This window comes from Labrus mixtus, chromosome 7 (assembly GCF_963584025.1).
Source record: "Labrus mixtus chromosome 7, fLabMix1.1, whole genome shotgun sequence".
NCBI classification, from domain to species: domain Eukaryota; kingdom Metazoa; phylum Chordata; class Actinopteri; order Labriformes; family Labridae; genus Labrus; species Labrus mixtus.
In genome coordinates this window covers 25703831-25729070 of record NC_083618.1, presented here as the reverse complement: position 1 = coordinate 25729070, position 25240 = coordinate 25703831, and the positions used below count along the sequence as shown (strand labels likewise).

The window sequence follows — 25240 nt, the reverse complement described above, 5'->3', positions numbered from 1 at the left end:
ATATTAAATTGACGAGGGGTTGATTTCCCCTATTATGACTTCCCTGTTCATATGGGATTTAGTAGTTATAGTCAATGTACAGTTATGTTACCTTAAATTATTTCCATTTGCTCACAGCTGTTAAACTAAATGAGAAGTGTGTGGACATGTTTGTACCCTGGCTTTCACCCACTGACTGTGTAGAAGTAGACGTAGACACCACAATGCCAACGACTGGAATACTGTTAGCTTAAGTCCAGCATAACTGTCATGGCCATATGTGTTTTTTGAGAGCCAAAGAGACCATATTTGGAAGTAAGAAAAGGATGGAACTGGAGTGGTCCGAAGGGTTCATGAATGCCAAGTTATCAAAGCTGTTCAGTCCACGTCCAACAATATTTTATTAGTTGCTTTTAACAGTAAAATGTTTCCAAGGCAAGCCAATGAAAGGAAAAGTATTTATAAAGCACATTTCAGCAACAAGGCAACTCAAATGTCTTCACACAAGACATGAAAAACATCCACACAAAAGGAAACAGAGATATTAGAATATACCATTTAAAAATCACTAAAACAAACTATTTACAATTACAGAGCAGATAAAATCTGAAAATATGTTAAAATAAATAAATAGAAAAAGTAGGAAAATGACAAGAATTGTTTATAATAATTCATTAAAATTAAATTTATTGAAATAAAATAAGAAAAATTAAAAAAATTACAGTGCAGTTATATTTTACAATAAAATAAATGTATTAAATTTGTTGAATGAAAGGTAGCTGTAAACAGGTGTGTCTTCAACCTCGATTTATAAGAGCTGAGAATTTCAGCAGACCTGCAGTTTTCTGGGAGTTTGTTCCAGATATAAGGAGCATAGAAACTGAACGCTGCTTCTCCGTGTTTGGTTCTGACTCTGGGGACAGAGAGCAGATGTGTCCCAGACGACCTGAGCGGTCTGGATGGTTCGTATTTGATCAGGAGATCACTAATGTATTTTGGCCCTAAACCATTAAGCGCTTTATAAACCAGCAGCAGTATTATAAAATCTATTCTCTGACAGACTGGGAGCCAGTGTGAAGACCTCAGAACTGGACTGATGTGATCCACTTTCTTGGTTTTGGTGAGGACTCTAGCAGCAGCGTTCTGGATCAGCTGCAGTTGTCTGACTGATTTTTTTAGGCAGACCTGTAAAGACACTGTTACAGTAATCAAGACGACTGAAGATAAAAGCATGGAGAAGTTTTTCCAGGTCCTGCTGGGACATAAGCCCTCTAATTCTTGATATATTCTTCAGGTGATAGTAGGCTGACTTTGTAATTGTCTTTATGTGGCTTTTAGGTCTGAGTCCATCACTACACCCAGATTTCTTGCCTGGTCTGTGGTTTTCAATTCAACTGACTGAAGCTGCGTACTGACTCTCATTCTCTCCTCCTTTGCTCCAAAATCAGCTACCTACCTCCAAAGAGAAGGTTGATGTTTCTGTTGGTATCTGACCAAAGTTAGTTATTCATAAATATTCCAAAAGTAAATTTGCTGTGCTGATGAGTCTCACACACTTTAAACAAACAACCAGCCATTTGAACTTATAGCAACCTTCTCAACTCTATGGCACCTGGTCTTCTCGTCGAGGAAAGGCCGGTAAAAATCCTGACTCTACAAATAAAGTGATGAATGTTAAACACACACGACTCACTATATAGTGCAATAAACAGTGAATAAGCCATTCTGTAGTGGTTCTGGATTTTGAGTAGCGTTGTCTTACCGTATATAGCCCACTCATTGTATCCCACAATGAATTGTGAAAAGTAGTATATAATGGATGGTCACTATCCAAGAAATATAGACCATCATGCATTGCAGTTCAAAGATTCTGGCGAGTGGGAAGTGGCGTTTGACACGACTGCCCTAAGACGGGGGAAATGAGCTACCAGCATGAACAAAGAACGGGTAAACAACAAACGAGTTCATATTTCAGGGCAATTTTTACTGAAATCTAGAAGCTGTCTTGATAAAGAGTAAACGATTTTCAAGGGAGTACGGTTAGTTTGTCATAATGATGATGACAGGAACGAGACCACCGTCTATTAGAACAAATAATTTGAGTTTTGGTGCGAAAATATGTTTCATGATTAAAAATTCAGTATTTCATAGTAGTATATTCATTTTTTTTAACCGTTTTAGGCCATTATTTACCAACATTATTGCTCCTTAACCGGCTTTAAGCTGCACGTTTTAGTAATGCGACAGCAATAATGTCACTGCCGGTGTCCAGAATAATGATTGATTCTGTCGAATGAGTGCAATATATAATCCACTACATATAACTCCCTACTGAATATATGTGAGTAGGGAGTGGGGAATGAGTGTGTGATTTAAACCCAACCTCAATGAGTGAACAAGTCTGATTTGGGAGACGGCGTGGAGCCCCATATAGATCACACAAACACTGGATTTCCAAGTTGGAAAAAGCATCACTTGTGAAACCAAAAGCCAGTACAGACTTATTTTAACTTATGCGGGTATGGTCCCTTATTGAGGATATGTTTGTCAAGTAAAAATGAGTAGGGGAATTGTTGCCTGCTGTTGATAGGAAAATTAATTTAGGAAAAGCTGCTGTGGTTTGTGTACGAGTGTGGGAACAAAAAAACTATTTTGAAAAATGGTTTGGATGACTTCAACTACTTCTGTCATCCTTTGGGTCCTCGTGAGCCTCAGAAGAGACAGCAGGCTGGTAAAGATTGAAGAAACCATTTGTGATTGATGACATTTAATATAGACGAAATTTAAACTGATCTGAGGTATAGGTATCTTTTGAAATTCTTCATATATATATATATATATATATATATATATATATATAACAATCTATTTGGTATGATAGCAGCTTCCACTTTGAATTCCAGATTGCTTCAACTTAAAGGCCCTGAACTCCACCACAGGTGTAAGTGATCCGACCATGATTAGACCTCGTCTCAGGAATATGTGGGCGGGGACTAGTCCGTTTGACTGACAGCTCCTCTATCCTGTTAAATTTATAGAACCTATGGCAGGAGGACCTGATGACCTGTTATACTTGCTTAGAATTTATTACATCATAAATTCTCACCATAGCTCCACCTATTTTTTAACCTGTCTGTGTCTGAAATCATTCCTCACTCCCTACTCCATGTCCCTATATAATCTGCAGTGGACTATATAGCAACAACAAAAACAATTTGGATACATCTCCGGCCACTGATGATGAAGTCATTGCTGTTGCGCAATTAAAACGTGCAGCTTCACGCCAGCCAAGGATCGATAATAACAGTTAACAGTGTTAACTAATAATATCCTGAATCGTCTAATTCATCTATCGTATTTCCACAAAAGAAAATCAAATTTTATCAATACATATAAAGTTCTGACATTTTCCTACATAAGGAAAAATATTTTTTTTGTTTTTTATGTCATTTATTCCTGCTCACAGACTCCAGACCTGTGTATGTCATCATCATTAGGAAATGCAAAATGCTACTTTTCACAATGCATTGTGGGATACAATGAGTGGACTATATAGGGTATGAAAATGCTCACTCAGACTGCAGACATCACGACTAAATACTAAGTATAAAGTGCAAGTGTGTGATTTCAGACACATCCCTCGTCTTATCAGTCAGAGTAATTAAAACCACCTGTGTGGGTGTACAGAGGCTTTAAGGCTTTATTACTCAGGTTCCCCATTTTTTTTTCTCCCAGTTTCTAAGTGATCTTCTAGTCAAGTAAAAGTGAAGAAAACCTGATCCATATACATTAGTGAAGCTTCTGGTGCCATAAAACCTCTCCATTCAATACGATCTGGGTAAATTATGGCATAATTATACAAGAGTTGAATTGATTCTCGCTGTGTCACGGGAGTAACTCAAGGCTAGTTAATGATTAAGACTAAAAAAAGGAAACAGGATGTAAAATTAGATTTGTAAAAGCCGTGGTTTAGAAACGCTCTGTACATTCAGGATGATGTGCAGGTCATGCTTCTATCATCCTATATCACACAAGGCCAGTGGCAAGACAAGAGTAATGGCTGACTGCACTTTTCCATTCCACAGAACTCACCTACTGACACTCTCAAGGACTGACCTTTGTAGAGGCTTTCCAGTGACAGTACAGATCCGGCTCTAATTGGCCTCCGCCGTACAGTATTTCTTCTTCTTCGAGTTAAGCAGGAAACTCAATAGATGTATCCCAAAACCATCTCTGAAGATTATATCTAAAGTATGCACTTAGTGTGTGAGCTGGACTGTGTGCATGTGGGTGTTCAGAAACGTTGCATGTAGACTGGTAAAGAGAGGAACGATTTAGAGACCAGGGGGGGTTTCTGTGTAGTCTTGGGAGTTTATGTCTCAGTCCAGTACAGAGTTACAGTCAATTCCTCCCACTATCAAAGCATGTCTTTGTATCCGTGGATCATGTTTTGTACTATTGGCCGCGAAGATCTCTTCGGGTAGCCGAGACTGCGGCACAACTTGGCTGAGGTCATTAACATTTGACGCGTGTGGAGGCTGAGCTGTTGCCATCCATACAAAGGGTTACATTCCCTTCTGCTGTTATTTATCCTGCAATTGAAAAGACACATTTATTATCGCACATCTGTGCTTACCTTATCTTTTTTTCCCCTTACTATGTTACAAAACTATCTTCATTCATAATGGTTTTTTTTTTTAACTCCATCTCCACACTTTAAGAGCACATTGTGGCATTTGGATTTATCTGTTAGGAAGATTGCATACAGATCATCTATAAAAATGCAGTATTTAGCAGCACATTCATTCATGCCATGATAATCCTCCATGAGAGCCAGACTGGCTGCCACACCCACTGCACCTTCCAGAACTGCATTGTTGTTGTTGTTGTTGGTTTTTTTTTTTCTCCCTACTGTCAGGGTCCCTCAGTCTATCCCTCTCCAGCCGCTAACGTATCGACTCTCAGTCAACACTTACCAAATGAAAGCAGTCAGCCCATCTTTGGCTGCACCGGGCAAAACCCCCCACACAATCAGAACACACGTCAAGTGGCTAAAGCAAGGGGAAAGACATGGATTTGCCTTATCAGTGAAATCACTGTGAGATAATAATGCAGCAGAGAGTCTGCAGAAACACAAACATGAAAACAACAGGGTAACTAGCCTTTCAAAGCGTTGCTTTTACTCCCCCTTGGAGTCATATCAATGTCAACAAGGGAGCAAAATGCCCATTTTCTTGTCCAAGTGCTTCTTTTAAAGACGGAAAATTAAACAAAAAACTTGCCGCTGGCTTGAGCTGTTAAAAGCAAGTTGGTTTAACATCGCCTATTAAAGATTGTTTTTTCTTTTGCAGAAAGATATAATTTTACCCTGAGCCAGAAACAAAAAAAAATATCTCCAGCCTGAATGCACTTCATGAATACATTCTGAATAACTACATTAAGACCATCAAGACAAAAATAAGTGGTAGGAAAAAAAGTTGAATACACCATTAAAAAATAAGAATAAAGAAAACCACCATGTGTTTTTGCATAGTTGGACATTAACACTGACTTTAAAAGTGTGACACTGTTAACGATGACCACTGTGCCACACCTTTAAGTAACACTTTCATTTCTTCCTGCTCAACACAAAGCCCAGCACTCTTTGCCCTGTAGCTCGCTTGGATGCACAAGAGATACCTTTATTGATTCCCCCATTGGCTTACACTGCTGACGAATGTCTCAAAGGCTTAATTCAAAGAGAGTTCAAAACAAGATTACTGATTTTTATCACCTGCCAGCAGACAGCAGGAGAGAGGGACCGAGTGAGAGAGAGAGACGGGAAAAAAAAGAGACACAGAAAGAGAGAGAAGGGACAGAGACTGACAAAACACATCAAAAGTGAGAGCAGCCACATTTCAAAAGGACAAATCAAGCCTGGTGGTCACAGTGTGCTCTTGGGCTGTTAAAGTGAATGAGGATTGGGGCTTCCAGGGCTGTTGTAAATAATGGCAAATTGTTTAATGCCCCAAATGAGTTACGTTTGACAGCTGACGGTCATGACTTGAAGGCAAGTAAAGCAGGAGGGAGAAAACAGAGGGATGGAGGGATGGAGGAAAATTCTGCGATTGTTCCTAGAGAGAGAGAGAGAGAGAGTGAGAGGGAGAGTTCACCGCCTGGAAAACTCGCACGGAGAGTAATTGTAACGGTATATTTGAATCTTTAGTCAATATAAAAACTAAGAATTTATGTAAAGCTATAGTACTAAACATAAACATAAAGATCAGTGTGTGTTCATCTTCATGCTCTAATCTTTTTCACGTTAATATTTACAAAATGACCTTCCAAAACCCAAAAAGAATATAATAGTTGTAATATGCAAATGACACGAATGAGCATAAGTATTAGGGGTGCAGAAATGCAAAATGTTCTCTAATCGATTACTCTTCCCGTTGTTAAAGCGAGTACTCGAGTAATCGTTTTGTAGTTCTTTTTTTTCTGTGATTCTTTTCCCCCACGGGAGGCCCCGCCCCCAACTATGACGCGATGCCGACTGTATCTATTGATTAATTTGAATCTTCGGGATTTTAATAACTGTTAGTAATAGGCCTTTGTATTAACGTTCAAATATGACATTTCTTACTTCAACATACAGAAAACCTCAAATAAAACTTCACACAGACGTATCAATCACAGACCGTTTTAACACTTGAGCAGTGAGTGTGGCGAGGAGGACGTGCAGACCTCAATGCGCACGCATCGCACGTTGAAGCTGTTTTGACAGCAACATTCTGTTAACAGAGACTACAGTCTGCAGTGTAGAGCACACTTTACTCTGGGAAATGAAGTTACAATAGAACAGGTGAACAATTTAAGTGTCTGTCTGTTTCATCTTTCTCCTCCGTGCGTAATGACACACTCGCTCAATCTCGCTCGTCCGTCCGCTATGAACTATGTCTCCCTATAAGGTTGTTCTGTTTTGTAGTTATTAAGAGAATAATCGTCTAAAATTCCAAAATAAAGGAAAACATCTCGTTATGCTGCTCTGTCCTGGATGATCAAATGTCATTGGTTTAGCGGAGTAAAGCGGTAATCGCAAAGTGAAAGTCCTTCTTTTTCTGTGGACTAAAAAGAGAATTTGAACTGAACTTTCGTAGATCATATTGCATATTTTATTTGTTCGGGACTTTTTGTTCATTGTGAATTCATTGTGGGGTTAATTAACGGGATATTTTTGTTAGGGTAGCAGCGTACGGATCAATAACGGACGCGTTTCAGCACAGAGCCTTTATCAGCGCTTTGTTTGTCATCTATTTTCTTTTTGCGCTCGTGCTCCTTTTTTTCTGTTTTGAATTAGGCCTATCCCAGAACTCACAATGCAACAAGAAACATTTACAAAAATGTGGACTACAAAACGATTATCGATTTAAATTTTTTTTGTAACCGATTATTATTTAATGAACAAAGCCACCAAGACACCACCCATCGGTTGATTTACTCTGCAAAAAAAAGCCTCGAGTTTGACAATTTGGGGACTGCCATGTTGGTTTTCTGTAAAAAGAAGGTAAAAGGTTTTGAGGGGGAGAGGAAATGTTGGGAGAAGAGAGAGAGTGGGGGGATGACATGCGGGCTGAGGCCTGATTTTAACCCACAGTCGCGGTGACGAGGACTCATAGCCTACGCACATGTAGCACGTGACATAACGGTAATAGATCATTTCACTTAATAAATCAACACATGTTTAAAAAATCAAACCATTACTGTACTGTTGCACGATTAGGAAAGTCCTTATCTGTCAATTTGTAAGCGTATATTACTTTTGAGAAGTGGATTTTTCCACTACAGCGGCTCCAGATATCCTGATGTCTACTATCTGACTCCAAAAGGTGAGAGTCTGTGACAATGAGTGGATTTTTCTAACCCCCTTTCCCTCGATCCAGATGCTGCTGTGCAGATTATGTCCCTGACATATGTGCCACTGCTCTATGTATAGTACATTTAACGGCTTTGATCTCCAGTCAAGTTGGATGTCAATCATGATGCCATCTGGTGAAACCCAATACAAGGCTCTCCAACAAGGTCGTATCCAAGGGCTCAGCCTCATCCGCATCATTCCTTTAATCTGGATCAAAATATTAGAGGCATCATGGCTGACAGCCTTTAATCATTTTGATGTGCTGTTAAAACGAGCCCCTCCTTGTGTGTGCCACACGAGCCCCTGCTGCTCGCTGCTGACTGCTTTATAAGACCGGTGGTGTCTGCCGGTGCTGCCTCTCACTCTGCTCTGAGCAGCTCTGACAGTTGCGGTGCAGCCCTGGTCAAATATGCATGCATGTCAGGATCACCTACCGTAGAAATAGAGCTTTCCTTTCACTGTGTTCATTCCCCTGGAGTTTTCGGCCACGCACTCGTACATGCCGGCATCCTCCTGCTGGAAGTATGGGATTTCCAAGACGCCACTGGCTTTCCTCATGTCCACTTTCCTCGGGAAGGGTACACCGTCCACTCTTCTCCAGTTTATAGATGGTACAGGGCTGTGAGAGGAGAAATGGAGACGATTAAAGTTATAGTTCTTTAATTTAAGGAAAGCAGGCCACAAGCTCTGATTCTGAAAAGAGTCCAAGGGGCGCTGATAGCATAGCGATTGTGACGCAGTGTGTTGAGGCTATAGTCCTCTTTGCAGCGGCCGTGGGTTTGAATCCCGCCCTCTGCCATTCGCTGCATGTCATCCCCCACTCTCTCCTCCAGACATTTCCTGTCTCTCTTTCAACAATCCTATCCAATAAAGGCAAAAATCTCCCCCTCTCCCCCAGAAGATAATACGTTTTGTCTTTCCATTCTTGTAAACTAATAATAAGTCATTTTTTTTGCTGTAAAAAACTACAAACTATATCATAGATTTTAGCTATGCGTTTGTTTTGCGGGAAAAAAAAACAATTAAAGGCCCACTTTCAGAACATTAATGAAACATACTCCTATACTAGTCTTGGAAAATGACAGAACTGAATAAAAGATTAGCTCAAGAAAAATATCACAATTCCAACCATGATTGTTAAAACTGCCAACCTTAGTTCAAGTAAAAATTGTGAAATTATTTTTTAAAAGCCAAAGTGTACCTATTATCTTATTCACTTAAAGTCCCTTAGATTTTGGATTTATTTAATGTCTATGATTTTCTACTATTTGTCAGATTAGCAGCAGGAAGAAAAATATTGTCCTGAAATTATTTTCCTCAATATTTGAGTATAAAAAAATAAAATAAAAATCTCTCTTATGGCAAGACTACATTGTATTAAAAATATTCTTTTTTGTGTGTATAATCAAGGTTATTTTCAAGTATACATTTAAAGGGAATTGTCCCCTGCAAAATCACTCCGTAGAGCCTCAGCACATGAAATTTAACTGCTGTCTTTTATGACTTCAGGTAATAACTTAGTCCTGTATTCTGGGCTGCAGAACACAAAACATTACATTTCAAGATGTGCAGCCTGGCTTGAAACACAGTAGGATTGCAGCAAAGTGGTGAAACACATCAAGAAAAATATCCCAGCGCTCGGCTTGTGATATTTTTCTTTCATATTGTAGTGAGCATGCTGAGTCTGACAAAGAGAGGGGGCTTACTTTCCCAGAGCGAAGCATTCCAGCTTTACAGTGGATCCTTTGGCAACATGAACAACCTCGGGAAACTGAACTTCAATCTTTGGCTCATATTCACCCATCACACCTGAAAGAGAAATGCAAATGAGCATCAGTCTTAGTGTAAAAAAAAAAAAGAGAAAAAGAAAAAGTTTGGATTTGAAAGTCAAACTAAACAACTTAGACACAAGAAACACATGAAAGGGCAAGTTGTGGGTTCTGCTGCTGCTGCACAGCTTTCCAAAAGTCCTTTTTTCATGTAAAGCTCTTTTTTTCTGTAAGCTGAAATGTTTTTCGACTTTCAACACTGTGAAACATGCTCTCCTCCCAGTGCGCTCACAGAAGGCTCTCCCACTGAAAGGAACAAGGAAGAGAAGCCAAAAACGAGTTTTCCAGTTGGTAGCAAAACACTGATGAGGAATGAAGAAAAAAAAAACATGTTTGAGCATTCACAGACATTCGAGCCTTAACATCCAGATGAGATTCATCTTATTGTAGTGCAAACAGCTATGAACCAGAAAATGGGCCGAGAATATCCCCCCCGGGTGCCACCGCTGTGTCTACAAAGGATCCCGTTCACTGTCGTTGGTGCCACACTGGTATATACAAATATTGCAGATGTGCATGCTTGAAATCTCTGGGTAAAAGGAGGAGGCAGAAACATGGGCTCTCCCATTCTATCTTTAGGAGAGACTGATTTATAAATGAAGAATCGGTTGCTTTTAAGGTTGGAAAAGCACAGCGGTTTAAATGGCATTAAGGGGAATTATGTCAGTGAATTTTGTAATTCGGTGCACTTTCATTTCATCTAGCTGTGTGCCAATTCTGGGTGCAAAACATGGTATTTGAAGCTGCTCTCATTTCCCACTGTCACAATAGGTTTCGCCCATTGCTGTAATTCAGAGCTGTGTTGCACAAATAGCTCTTGAGATGGAGGAAACAGGCCAATTTCATCTTGCTGATTTGGTGGGGCATGTGTTATCAGGATGGCTCTCTGACTGACTGTGAGAGCTAATTCAGATCCTTATCACAACTGCCTCATACTGGAATGTAACCACAGCACTATCACCCATTTTAAGCAGACAGCTGAAAGTGGACCGGTAATTGTCTCATACCGTAACCTTTTGTAAGGGACACCTGTTAAATGTGCCTGTTTGCACCCCCACCCCCCCACCCCGTCTAAGCCCACATGGATAGGCAGGGCTGATGTTTCACTGCGAGACCCATTGCCTTGGTCTAACAAGGTATAATGGCAGAAGGAGGGAGGGAAAGAAGGAGGGGGAGATAAGAGTGTCGCTTAGGGGGAAAAAAGGATTCCTAAAATTACACAGACCAACAGAATTCTGTCTCTTGATCAAAGAAGTAATGAAATGAAATATCAGAACTAATTTCCACATAATAAAATATCACAAATCACTACGTTAAAATGAATCTTTATAATGACTAAAGTAACCCATTTTTCTTTTTCTAACAGTTTATTCAGAATTACTTTTACACGTAATATACAAACCACGATTTGCACCTGAATTCAACCTGGGGAATTATTGTCTTTGATCTCGATCCTGTGAATTCACTTTGTCCGTAATATGCAAAGATAAAATTCTACCAGAAATGGACTCCAAAGTTTGATAAAACCAAAGGTCATATGATAAAAGTAGTCCCCATCAGACCGGCACCTTGATGATTAGGTGTTGAATTTTATTATTATCATATTTTATTCAAGTTTTTAGTTTTCTCTAGACTTTGTTGGTACCTTTATTCCTTAGAATTGAGTAGGCTATGTTGGCATTTATAAATGGTAGTTTTGTTTTTGAATTAAGTGTTTTGTTTTGTTTTAATTAATGCTTTGTAAAAGAGGGGCAGCTATTATAAGATTAGTCTTAATTTAATGTTTTTTTTTTTTACTTTATTGTTTGTTTGACTGAAATACATTTACAAATAAAATAAATAAATAAAATAAATAAAATAAAGTAGTGACAGAATGACAGAATTCTGGGTATATATTCAGGGTGCTCATGCGTTACACAGCATAAAGACTTTCACTGAAGCTGGCTCAAATCTATCAGAGAAGCACGATCTTGAACTGTGATTAGGTCTGATGACAGTACGCAGTCAAAGAATGTTTAAAGAAAAAGTTGAAGGTTGATTTTATTTTACATTTATATTAGTTAACATATTAATTAATCCTTGATTTTAAATATTTCACTCAACAAAACACAAAAGGTCACTCATTTTCAGGAAAAAGTTTCCATTTTCAGTTCAGCTGCGAAAAGAAACACATTTTTTCAACATTGTGTCACATTACATCACAAGAAGGACTCTTGATCGCTTAGCTCAGTGCAGATGTAGGTCTTTCTGAGTCTGAGAGGTTGTGTCGGGTTGTGTTTACAGTTTCGAGTGTACACTTCATTTTATGATTTGTTCAGATGGTTCAATATTGTGTTTGTGCCTGTTTCACAAATACTACTTTGTCAGGACATCGATTCCACTGTTTCTCTCGCAGGAAAAGGATTGTAGCTAGCTCCGTGCCTCGGTGCGCTTTGTGCAGTTAAAGGGATGGGACTTTCGTTTAGTATTGGTCACAAACAAAGCTGGACATAAGCACCCATCAGAACGGATGTTTTTGTACATTGATATTTAATATGTTAATGAATTAATTTTTTCTTCCATTTCAGTCACAAAACCAGCATTAAGATTAATGTCAAACATAACCGGAATGAGCAGGACTCCCCTTTGTTACATCACTTCCTGTTGTCTGTTTTTAATGCAGAAGTCACACAAATGACTCCAGGAGTCCCTGTATTGTGATCAGTCATAAAGTTCATTGAAAATATTCTTTCTAAGTTATTTTCCTACAGTTTGATACTCCGAGGTCTCCAACCTGAAAGTTACCCTTTAACGATTTTACAACAAGATCAACTCGGGAAGCACTGAGCACACATAACAAGAGGTTTCTCAGTTTTCTCTTTTATGGTTTCTTGTTTTTTTTTTTTCATCTCAAAAGTAAGTGTGAACATTATTACAAGATAATTCGCTTTATAATGTCATAATACATTTACTGACAAGGGTGAGAGCTCTTCAACAGTGACAAAATAAAGCTGGAATATGCTGCAAATTCAGAACTGATGAAAATGAATAACAAAAGAAACAAGCAAACACATCAGAGGAAGATGCTGCAAATAAACAAACGTGCTGAACATGCTGCAGAAAGCCTGAACAAATGTATGCCCAGCTGTTGTGCAAACACAGTCCATAAACTATGCAACGTCAAAGACACGCATAAACACGGGGATTTCTTATTTTCTCTTCATAACCCAGAGGATTGTAACTGAAAAATACTTCTCATGCAATGGAAGTGCTCCATTTCTTCATAGGAAGCTACGAATCCAACATTAGCTTTATTTTCCTAAAAGAAAGCTAAAAAAAACAGGGACAAAGACTGTCTCTTTAAGGAAAATGTTTAGGCCAATGCAGGTGATTTGCCCTTTCCAGGTTTAAGGTTATTAGAAAAATAAACTCTAAGGTTAATTGTTGTTGTAATACTTATTTTGGTAACACAGGGATGAATACTAACACTACCTGTTGTTTAAAAAAGTGGTTCCTAACCTTTTCTATTTTGAGTCCCTCTTCAGTACATGCATGTAAGAAACGCTGAGCCCCTCAGGGCCCATGTGGAAAAAAAATGGTTACATTGCTGTCAAAATTAACATAAACATATATAGTTTTCAACAAGAATTGTTTTCATTCAAGTCTTTACCATTGATTAATGTCTCTTTTCTGGTATAAGCTTGATATTTTTTCGTTTAACCTCCAGACAGAACAGGCCTGAACGCAGCAGTTTTAACCAATAGACCTATTTATAAAAAATCCATCAAGTGTGCTACTGGGATTTAAGTTAATATATGCAAATCTAATTTTGACAAGCTGAGAACAGAAAGAGCCACGCACCCCCTCTGAGATCACTGGCCAGTGATACCCAGGTTGGGATCCAAAGCTCTAAATTGTACTAAAACCACCCATGTTCTGTGTTTGTGTGTTTAAATGTCTCTTCCTCTAAAAAGAAGGTGCACAATGTAAGCCTGTATTAATAGATCAGGATTTAACTTACAAATGTCAAACCCCATTTCTGGGGATTAAAATACAGCATTAACAATTAAGAGCTCATAATCTTCAGTTATAAGGACTCTTGGTGTGTTGTTTTTTTCAGCTGAACTTAATTAGAAGGGGAAAAAACTGACTTAAATGTCAAAATATACATTTCTGGTGAAAATAACATTTAGCTTCATATATCTTGTACTGCGTTACATTGGGTAAAGAGCATTCTTCTGGGACAGAAGCTACAATTAGATTACTTGCTGACAATGACCTTTCCTCTGGAGTGCCTTGATAAGGCCAGCCTAAAGCATCAGATCCACATGATAAAGGACATGCTGGAATTAGCAAAGAAAGAGATAATTAACCTTTGAATTCATCTGCATTCCTTAAAGCCACTTCTCCTACACTCAGGTACGAACAGAGCAAACACAGTTTTTTTTGTTGTACGTCAGTCGTTTTTGTTGTTAGAACTGTTACATTAACCAACCATTTGAATCCAGCTCAGGGGTAACAGTGCACATGTTCGAGCTGATTTAAGTGTGATGAACATAGTGAGGGAAACACATTCCAAAGACACGTCGAAAGTGACAAGATGACATTTTTGGTTTGCAGGAATTAAAACAGTGCATAATAATGAGCCAAGAGGTTTTCACAATGCATCACAAGGTGATGGGATTGTACTTGTGGGTATTGTTGTTTCTTCTCACAGTTGTCTATGTCATTGCATGCCAACTTATTTGCCTGTGTGTTATTTTCTGTAGAGATCATACATCTGCAAAATTCATCTCAACTTCAAATGTCCATATGCATACAATATATCACCTATTATTTTAAATATACACATTTAAATGACAATTACTTATATTCACAACTTTGGAAATAACAAACACAACATAAATATCCCAAAGAACAAATGGTCTAGTTCTCTAATTCTCCTTATGAACACATTTTGTGTTTTAAGGCACCACAGCTCACTTATAGAATGTAACATACTGTAAAATATTTAATTGTGAAATATATTAAGAGGCAACATCTTCAGCTAAATAACAGCCAAATGGTAGAAAACATATGGACCCCAGTTACTGAAGCAGTCTTCGGTGGTTAAGGTTTGCATCATATAAGTGGGTTAGTGAAGTTAGCGTGGCCAGACCAGGACTTACCATCACTGCGGAGCACTAGCGGAGTGGGTGGACCCTGGACTCGGGTCTTTGTGACAGTGTTGGTCACCACACAGGTGTAGTTGCCAACATCTGAGGGCTCCACTTTGGCAATATACAGATTCCCTGTCTCCTGTGAGATGAAACGACGTGTATCCTGCTTCACAAACGTTGGGTACTCGTTAAAGATCCAGGAGAATACGAGCTCTGTGGACACAGAAGAGAAAGAGAGTTCTCAACATGAATCAAGCCATAATGAATGGTTTGTTTGAAGCAGGGGGAAACGGTGGGGGGACCTGAGATATTTGAGCTATTTCACACATTTTTCTTTACCTTCCTGAAGGCAGTTAACATGGTAACAGGCGTGGTACTGAGCAATGTTATATGGTTGTATCAAGCGCCTTAAAAATGGATAAATCTGTTAGAGGTTTCAAACAAATGTTGTGATTCAAAATCCCTTAAAAGTACACATTTTCAGTTATATCTGCATATCCAACCCAAGAGATTTCAGAAACATTGTATGTGTTGCCACAGCTACAGATTCAACACTCAAAATGTTGGAATCAGCAACATAGTTAATTTCTATCCAACAATAGCAATGGTTCTACTTTACCATACGGACATTAAATATTGAACGGAAAGGCTCCACTTATTGCTCATTAAGAGATTATGATAGACAAACACTAATACAAGTCAACAAATGTTTTTTTCCCCGGATGGCATGTCAGTCATTTTGCCTGCACTGAATATAAAATACCAAGATAACGAGTACAAAAAGTGGATCAATTGAGAGCACATTTGCATGAATATTTACACAAAGTGTCATTATCACATATTAGCTAACTCTGCCACACACTTTTATTCTAACTAGCAAATGGATAAGCTGATGGATTGTTATCCATGGGTCTTCAAACAGCTGGAAATGTGACATTCAAACATTGATTAAGTATCATATACCTCAACAAATCACTATCACCATACCAACCATGCTGCACAAGCCAGAGGTGCAAAATAGCAGGCATATCTTTTAGGGGAAGTGGAAGTTGCATCAGACTCAGTGTGCAAGGTTTCATCGGATTACAGATCTGAAAAAACGCAGTAAAAAATAATTGGACTCAGACCGTAAGACTTTTGGCTTTTGAGAAAACACAAGGGGCTGGAGCTCATGAAGCCAGCATGATGTGCTGATGGTCACTAATTTATTTTAAGCAATTTATAGTCCCGTATTTTCCCATTACAGCATTCAGTTCACTATGACTGTCTGCTCTCTGTTGTATATAGTAAAACATATCATATGCATTACATGTTAAAGATGACAGTAACTGTATGATCTACAAGAGGATAGAATACACTCAAAACAATAATCCTGTCCCCGGTTTAGAAAAGATCCCTTGTGATACTAAAATTCTACTTTTGAATAAAAATGAAAACAAAAAAAAATCTCACAAAGAAACAATCAGAAATGTTTATTTCTTAGTTTCAGACTGTCAAAAAACTTGCAGGAGCTGCGGAGACATGCTGTCACAATCATCGTTATGCAGCAAAATGTTTTGTATTTATGAGCGAGGTAGCATTTACTAACATGACATCTCAACCGCCTAGACAAACAAGCTGGTGTAACTTATCACTTACAAGAAAGGGGAGCATCATGTTGGCAAGTACCTGTCAGACTGCTGAAATCAATATAACAGAGCTCCAGTTTAAATGTCAGCCTTTTCCCAATGTCACATCATTGTGTTGGAGTATTTCTAAATGGGCAAAACACACATTTTGGAGTCTTGAGATCCATGTGGCGAAGGATGATTTAAAAAAAATAAATATGAGTCCTGAATCCTTTTCTTTCCATCTCTCTGTGCTAATAAACACATTCAGGTATGTGTTAAAAATCATCACTTGTTTGTATGAATTTCTTGAAATAATTTTGGTGATACATTTTTTTTTAATTGCTCTACCAGCTCTACACATTCACACCCATCCACACACTGATGGCAGAGGCTGCTATGTAAAGTGAACACCAGGAGTAACTAATCCCAGTCAGTTGGGGCTGCAGTAGCTCAGTCCGTGTTGGGAGCCGGTTCAAGTCCCAGCGCGGACCATAATACGGAAGTTGGTCTGGTAGCCGGAGAGGTGCAAGGACACTTCCCGAGCACTGCCGAGTTGCCCTTGAGCAAGATACCGAAGCCCCAACTGCTCTGGTGCGCTCTCTGCACAGCAGCCCCACTCTGACATCTCTCCACCAATGCATGAACCTACTAGGTTCTGTTTGTGCATGTGTGTGATTCGGACCCATGTGTGTGACAAGCATGTCTGTAAAATAACAGAGTGAAAAACCTGAATCCCTCTCTCTGGGATTAATAAAGTATATCAAAATCAAAAAATGTGTCATACACATTCATAAGCCAATTTGAGGTAAAGTGTCTTGCCAAAGGACACGTTGCTGCAGGAGCTGGGGATCGAACCCCAACAGCCGTGAAGGTTATTTCTTCTTTCTGGTCTTTTAAAAGTGTACCCAAAAGGAAAGGAATTTGTAGGCTGTACCTGCTAACAGAATGTAAGAAAGACTGTTAACATGAAAAGTTTGTCAGTCATTCATGCTATGTTTTGTCTGACCTCGGCTAAAATAATCCACAGTCTGTTTAACGTTTTCATGAATGATTATTTACAGAAGAAACACCCCACTCCTATTACTCCGTGTTGTATTTTAGCGAGGATGCTCCTACGTGGTTGCTAAATGTACTGACATCAGTAGTGTACTTCTAAACAGCGTTATAAATAACTTCAGACATGGTGTAGGGATAGCTCAACCTTCCTTCAGTGCTCATACACTAAAGCTTTGGCAAATGAAGACCGAAGACGTGGTTTTTGCAGTTATCTGGTTCATTAGCTCTTCAGTTCGACAGCATCAGATCATTTTAAGAAAAACAAATAATTATAAAATCAATTTTGGAGATTGACTAAATGAATAATTATCATGTTAACCCTGTGTGATAATAATGAATGACTGCATGTTACAGTAGATTCAATTAAGTAATTATTGGACTCCATTAACCTGGTCAATAACCTAATGCAGTGTGAAGCAGAGTTTGAATTAAAACAAATGCTCAGCAGGAAAAAATGAGACCCACGGGGGGATTTAATGACACATTGTAATGAATCTCAAATGTTTAAAACCTATGTAAATTATTCACCGATACCAGTACCATTAGTCACCTCTAGACATTCAGTATATCAACCACAGAGCTCAGAATCAGTAAAGGCAATGCACAAATGATTGCTCAGCAGTGTTGCAGAAATTAGACTTTGCAATCAGAGGCCCTTTACATTCAAGAAGTGAACATTATGTTGAAATGCCAATACAGCTTTTGCTGCATCTGTGGAACACTGTATTTTTGTCACATATTTCCCACAATTCATACCTTTTTCAATCGCACACTCGCTGTCTTGAATTGGATCCTGAATAATAGTCCTCCATGGGTCAGTCTCGTTCTTATGAGATTGACTCCAGGGTGAGTTTTTCACATTATTTATGTCAACTTATTAAATATGAATGTGCTGTTGTAATCTGCTGTTCTGGAGTAGTGCAGACCCAGAGAGTCTCACTGATAAGCATGTGCTATATTGCTGCTGAGCTTAATCAAACCCTACCACTTGTTAATGCACTAGCAAGCAAACAAAACAGTCTTGTAGGAGCCCTTCCCTTCACCTCCCCTACCTGCCTGGCCATTTATCACAGCATGCTCCCCAACTACTGCAGGCTGAAAGGAGCAGGTACTGCGATGTACGGGCGGCAATGAAGACGGCTCATCAGCACCATTTGGGGCTGGGATTTAGTGTTTGGCTGCTGTGCGTGTGGAGCCCAACACAGAGTGATGGCACAGCAGAGGTCCGTGGGGACAAGGGGACACTTCAAGGCAGGATAAGGCATGTTGTTTGTGTTTGTTTCCTCTCCAGTGCTTTTGGACTGTGGCTGCACCTGCTCTCGTTCTATGTTTAAAGCCCATATGACAACATGGCACAACATGAGCTGCAGAATGCCGCAGAGAGCAAACACATAATGAGATGCCTCACACAGCTGGCCAAGCAGTCCTCACAAAATCATTCAGGGGATTGATTTTATGGGTTACAATGCGTTCTGGTATAAAACAGGACATCTCAAAGACAATGCATTACAGCAGCCTGGGAAACAACATAACGATAACTGCCATGGCAACAGGAATTCAAAGTTATTAATATTTCTATAAAAGCAATATATCAGCTAATTTAATATGTTTGCCAAACTTTATCAATTAAAGTATTTTTGGAGCAGTCAATATGCTTCACTTTCTAGTTGAACAATTCATAAATATTAAAATTCTGACTTCTTTTGGTGCGTCCAAAAAAAAGTGTTGCTTTTTCCAAGACATGAGCAATTTGAGCAAGGTTTTTAAATGTCCCCTGAAGTGTTCTTTGTGGATCCCTCTAGGTTAAAGATCACTTTGCATAAGTCACAATGAATAAAGCTGCTGCACTCACAAAAGGAGACCTAGGAGCATCTTCAAAGGACAGGCCTCACTGAATATTCAAAGAGTGAACAAGCCGTGCAAGTCAAACATGCCCGTCTCCTCAGAGAGATCACACCCAGGCTGATTTGTGATAATGTAAAGATGGAGCTCCAAAATAAAGCTGGTGGGCGGTAATGCCAAAGTGGGTCTATCATCCTAAATGACAGCACAGGAAGGAAAATACTTTATAACCTAAGGGCGCCTGTAAATGGACGCACACAAAGTTATGGTAGTGCACTGTCAGCTGAAATGATACTTTACAGTGTGAGCAGGTAGTTCCATGTGAACAAGTTTAGATACACAAATCTAATTTTCAAGACATCAGAGATACTTTATATTAACAATTGATCAAATGAAACAAAGAACCTCACACAGCTATAGTTTCACAGTTTATTTATTTATGTCCTACATTTACTTTAGAGATTCCGTGTGCTCTTTTGGAGGATAATCTCCTCATTTAAACCCTATTTGGTTTACTCATCAATAAATCCTTTGAACACTATTTGATCAACTAACTCTGTGCCTCATTTAAAGACAAGCTGAGAAAAACAGTGGACAGTGCAGTCGCTTCTGAGTACTGCTGAGGGGCTCTTGAGCAAGACATACACCCAACAGTACTTGCTAGGAGCCCCTCCTGTGTGCAGCCCCCTCACTCTGACGTCTCTCTTAATGCACGTCCATAGGAACCTGTTTGTATGTATATATTTCAGGCCTATATGTGTGAGTAGATTGTCACTCAATAACAATGTTTAAACCTGTATTTTCCTTTGGGAATATAATATAATAATACAAGTAAATCAAAAAATGTGTTTAAAGAATAAGGAGGGATGTGTTCTTTAAGTGCACAGTTGTGTACACAACAGCTTTGTGTATCTCATGCTTCAAATCATTTGTGCTTTTTGTGATAACAACCATGTAAACCCTTTCTAGGTCCTAATACCACACCAGCCACAATCTACACATCTGTCAGACCAACGACAAACAAATAACTATAAATTACTGTATATTTAATCAACATTTAGAGTTTATATCCAGAGGTCCTCACATTGCTTCAAATTTCGCTCTGCTACCCTGATACTTACACTGTGTTTCAGTAATATTTCATAAAATGCTTAATTTATCTCCACTCCGAGGACATCAACATGGCAACTGCACTCATGCTGCATTCATGTGGTGTCGGACTCATCGGAAAAAACTAGTTTCAGAGATGTAAAATGCACATGGACACCTCCTCAAGTCGCAACAACAAGTCGGAAACTCTGGAAAAGAATTAGGTGCCTGACTTCCCGACTTGACGTCAGAATCGTCATCACGTGGGGGGCAAAATATGTTTTGTTAGTGTTAACATTCTTTTTATTAATTCAAGTATTGCACATCAACTTTTTGCTCAAATATAACTTTAAATAGTAACATTTCACTGATCTTCTTTGTAGCATCAATGATGTTTTTTTGCTGTTGTTACAACATTGCGACTTTCCGAACTGAAATCACGTGAACACACTGAAGTCGGAAGAACTCAGAAACTTTGACCACCTGAATGCAGCATTAGAGCTCTCAAATGGCACCTCATTTGGCCAATTACAAGCTTCCTTATACTGTTCCGAGCCTGTAATAGCCAGTTGAGCCTGAGTTGAAAGGAGGTGTCTGCCCCTATTCTGACGAGCCGAGCTCGCGACTGTGCTAAAGACGGACATGTCATGTAGCCAATGAGATTCTGGACATTTTAATATGCTGCTTCAATCAATACATCCCATCATTAAAGCAGAAAGAGGGTTTTTTAAGCCAAACAGATTAAGGGCTGTGCCGAAGCCCCACATTATTTCAGCTGCAGTTTGCATGTTTTAATGATTTAAGGTCACATTCTAAAACAACATATTGCTAGCTTTAAAAAGAGTCATTATTTGTGCTTGTAGTCATTACGATTTGAGAATAGCATAAACTTGTGTCACCACATGTCTGGATATTCATTCTGAGGCCAATTTTCCAGGATGCTGATTTATCTAATCATAACGGTTTACAGGTCTAAATCTGCTTACCATGACACAATTCCTTTACTGTGTTTCATGTTTTCTTGGTGATATTTCTTTGATTATAAGCAAATATTAGGCATAAAGAGCAATTAAAAACAGACTTAGCGGTCACTAAAGAAGGAAAACATGTGCTGCAAGCCAACTTTCATAACCCAGCAACAATTAACAACAGAAAAAACTGTCAATGTGCACGGGCCATGAAGTTAAATCTTAGCAAATTTCTTGTGATGACTTAGTCTCTTTCTGGTAATTTTGCTTTTTGGCAGCCTTATACTGTTGCGGTATATTAACAAATTAGACCAAATTTTACAAACAGAACAACATTTAAGCTATTACCATTACCTTTGTGCTGCCTTATGAATTTTGCAAAGTGAAACATCCAATGTAGACATTATTTGTAATTTGTAAATACGGCATTATTGAGTCAGAACTGAAAAGATGAGCTTGTACAGTGCATATTCTGCAAATAGTATTGGAGCATTGCAGGAAATGATTGTGAATGCTTTGACTGGAAGGCCTGATAGCTGCTACTGTCAGAGATGTCAGCCAGCAGTTGAAAATAAAAGCCATGTTTTTCATCCACTCTTTTTGTGTTATGTGATTAATTTCTACACAATATTGGCCATGGCCTGCTTCTCTTCCTTCTGCTGCAGCCAGAGAGCAGTGTCAGACAATGACACCGTCTCTAGGGGGATCTTCCCCTACCGCTACGAGCAATACATATTCATTGAGACAACCGAGAATAGTTATGACAAGCAAAAACAACAACAAAAAAAATCTTTTGTTTTTTGTTTGCCAACTAACAATTCAGCCATCTGTCAGCAAAAGAACAATGTCTGCAGTGTTGCTGTTACATCGGGGTACTTTGGCATCATGATGTATAATCAGCAACGGCAGCCTCCTCATTTGATATTTATAATAAGAGCACACAGTGACAATTTTCATTTTTAATCAGCCAATTACAAAGCAGTTAGATGTACTGTAGGCATGCTGCAGTTTATAACAAAAGTGTGCAAGCTTGTTGTTTCCCAAGCTGTATAATTCTCTGGTCACAAGCATCTTTACCATGGTATTACATGTATGAGTAGGAGGTTTCTATGTGCAGTATAAAACAGTCTAACATGAACACTAGAGAGAAGTATGCAGCCATCAATGTGGTCACAGACGCCACATGAAAAGAGTTACAAAGTCAACTGAAAAAACAAACTTTACTTGGTCCGATTAGAATCCACACTCAGTGATTTTCAACCTCTTTGAATACTGCTTCTTTGCACAGACAAAAAACAAACAAACAAACAAACTGAAAAAGAAACCCCTCCGCAGTTAAACTACCGTCATCCCGCGCTGTGCATCTGAGTGCAGTACTCTCATATCTGCTCAAGGCTCCAAGAATCCTCTGTTGCACTGCTTCCTTTACAAGACCGGACAGGATGCACATGCTCTGCGCTCTCAAGGCCTCGGGTGGGAGCGGAAGAAAACAGACACAACACACACTGAAAAGAAATCCACTCTTAGTGGAGACACACACGAGAGACTTCTGTCTTGAGTGCTCCTTAAAGGTCTCTGCCCATTAGAAAATAGAGGTCAGCAGCATTAGGTCCACAACTAAACACAGTAATTGTGTAGTACAGAGAGCGTGGCGGGGTCACTCTGACAGCCCATTAATGTGCTCGGCTTTGATAAAGACAGAAAGTGACAGCAGCTCAGCTCTTCTTGCTGTCGCTGATCCACAGTGACAGACAGTAGAGAGAAACTGCACTGGGCTGCACATTTGGGAAAAACCCACATTATGGAGGAGGCTTGGTTTAGGAAATATGACTCATGTTGTACCCAGGTTAAGTTGATCCATCCTCCCCTCTCTGTGGATAACAGTGGACCTTTATTTCTGGCATGTTCGGACATTGGCCTGTCGGATAGAGAGTAGGAACATGAACGGAGCAGCCCACTCCACCTATGTGATAGGATCCGTAGTGGTAGAGTGCGGCATGCCGGATCTGCACTCAGGCTTTTATCCTTTATGTCTCTACACTGCTGACCGTATAAGAGCAAGTATAATCTCTGGTCTTATTAGGAGATATACAGCTGAAGCAAAAAACTTTTCCACTTAAGCTAAACTCTTTCTACTTAGACTGATGAACTATTTCAGACAGCAGCACCCTCACTATTTCTGAAGTGAAGTCTTACATGCAATAGACGACCACCTTTTTTTAAAAAATTGAAAAAACGGTTGAAAATGCAAAAGATCAATTTTCAATTTGGTGTATAAGACTCAGTTTCATATCTATTTTTTACATCTAAAAAGTGGGCTGCGTCACATTTCCCGGTGCAACCGATATACATTACAAAATGCTAAGACATGCAGGTGATGGCGGTGCACCTGCTGCACGCTTCCTGACGCAACGAAAACTGAAGAAGCCGAGTTGGGGGTTTTCTGGCACAACTTCAATCACTACCAAGGTGCAGTTTGATTTCCCCCATCCCCCACATTAAAGCGACCAGTGTGCTGTGAGTGTGGGTCCCTACTTCACAGCTATCAATGTTACTGAGCTCAACCACTGTAGCTAGCACTGTAAACTCACACATGGTGAAGACAGATGGTGTTAGAATCGGCCACACAGCTGCACTGAAAACTGCACATTGTGGACTTTTCTGAACACAATGGAAATCATCTCACAGGAAGACCAACTTGTACTTTATGTTGGCTGTATCAAAAGTGACTATTGTGTTTTATGCTCCACCAGCAAAACAGTATTTGAAGAGAAGAAATTATAGAAATAGAGAGCTCCTTCATTAAGAAAAATACATCAGATTAATGACTGCCTGTTTATACTTTTAAATTAAAAAACCATTGAAAGTAAGCATGTATTGTATTATAAACGTCATTTTCATTTGATGGACAAAACTAAATCTAGATCATTTGATTTGAATATTTTGTTAATGTATTAAATAAATTATGTCATGCACAAGGGAAACATGAAGTTGCATTTTATCTATAAATCTGATAAACAATCATGTGTGCTCATAAGATACAAGTTTATGCATTTGACAACCTCTCCATTACTGCCACTTTTATTGTTAATATCCCACGCCAACTGTAACTTTCTGCATTAAAGCTCAAGACAAGACACATGTACAACTGGGAAATCCAGATGGTATGACAATAACTGCTGTTCCCTTAAGAAGAGGGATGAGATCGCAACATGCTCTCTGATGCAGTTCAAGCACATCAGGCTCTGGCTTGCATCATTCTTTCAACAGGTAAATCTGAGAGCATGGGGACGTATGAGACAACATGAATCCTCGGTGGCCCTGCACTCATGAGAAAGCCAGGTACAGAAAGACCATGATGCTGTTCTGCTGCAGATGGTATTTTATTAACAAACACAAAATGTGGATAAAAGGTAAGATCAAAATATTCCGTATTCTTCATCTTTGTTAAATCATTGCAGCTACATTGTCCACAATTCAATGAAGCCATAGACCTGAGTTAGAATATCAGTTGCTTAAGGGGAACAAACATACTGTACAACTTCATTGTTTTTCATTTGAACCACGCCTTATTCATTAAGTTCAAAGCTCCACAGTTTGAAATAATAAAAATCCCACTTACTGAGCCAAACTCTTAACAGTGCAGAGGTAGAAAGCTTTAACGGCTAGCAAGCAGTGAAATGTTATGGATTCAACTTAAATCTGCAGTCTGCTGCTCTGCTAAGCAAGCTGGGTGCTTTGGTCGGAGCTGTCATGTTTTCGACAATTGTTATTTTCCCCTTGCACAGCAGGTGACAGAGCATTTCTTGTGGGATGAAATCCCCGGGGGCAGCGA

General features: G+C 39.1%; 1 protein-coding gene across 3 annotated transcripts in view; it reads right to left on the bottom strand.

Annotated features, from left to right (window-relative positions):
- Nucleotides 1–25240, bottom strand: part of LOC132977034 (contactin-4-like) — a 163515-nt gene that overhangs the window by 55151 nt on the left and 83124 nt on the right. For all 3 annotated transcript variants that reach the window (XM_061041381.1, XM_061041383.1, XM_061041382.1), the window contains exons 6-8: nt 14850–15053; nt 9580–9682; nt 8308–8492 (exon numbers count right to left, since the gene is read on the bottom strand). In XM_061041381.1, the coding sequence (XP_060897364.1) occupies nt 8308–8492; nt 9580–9682; nt 14850–15053 (492 nt within the window). The remainder of the gene's footprint in view (nt 1–8307; nt 8493–9579; nt 9683–14849; nt 15054–25240) is intronic.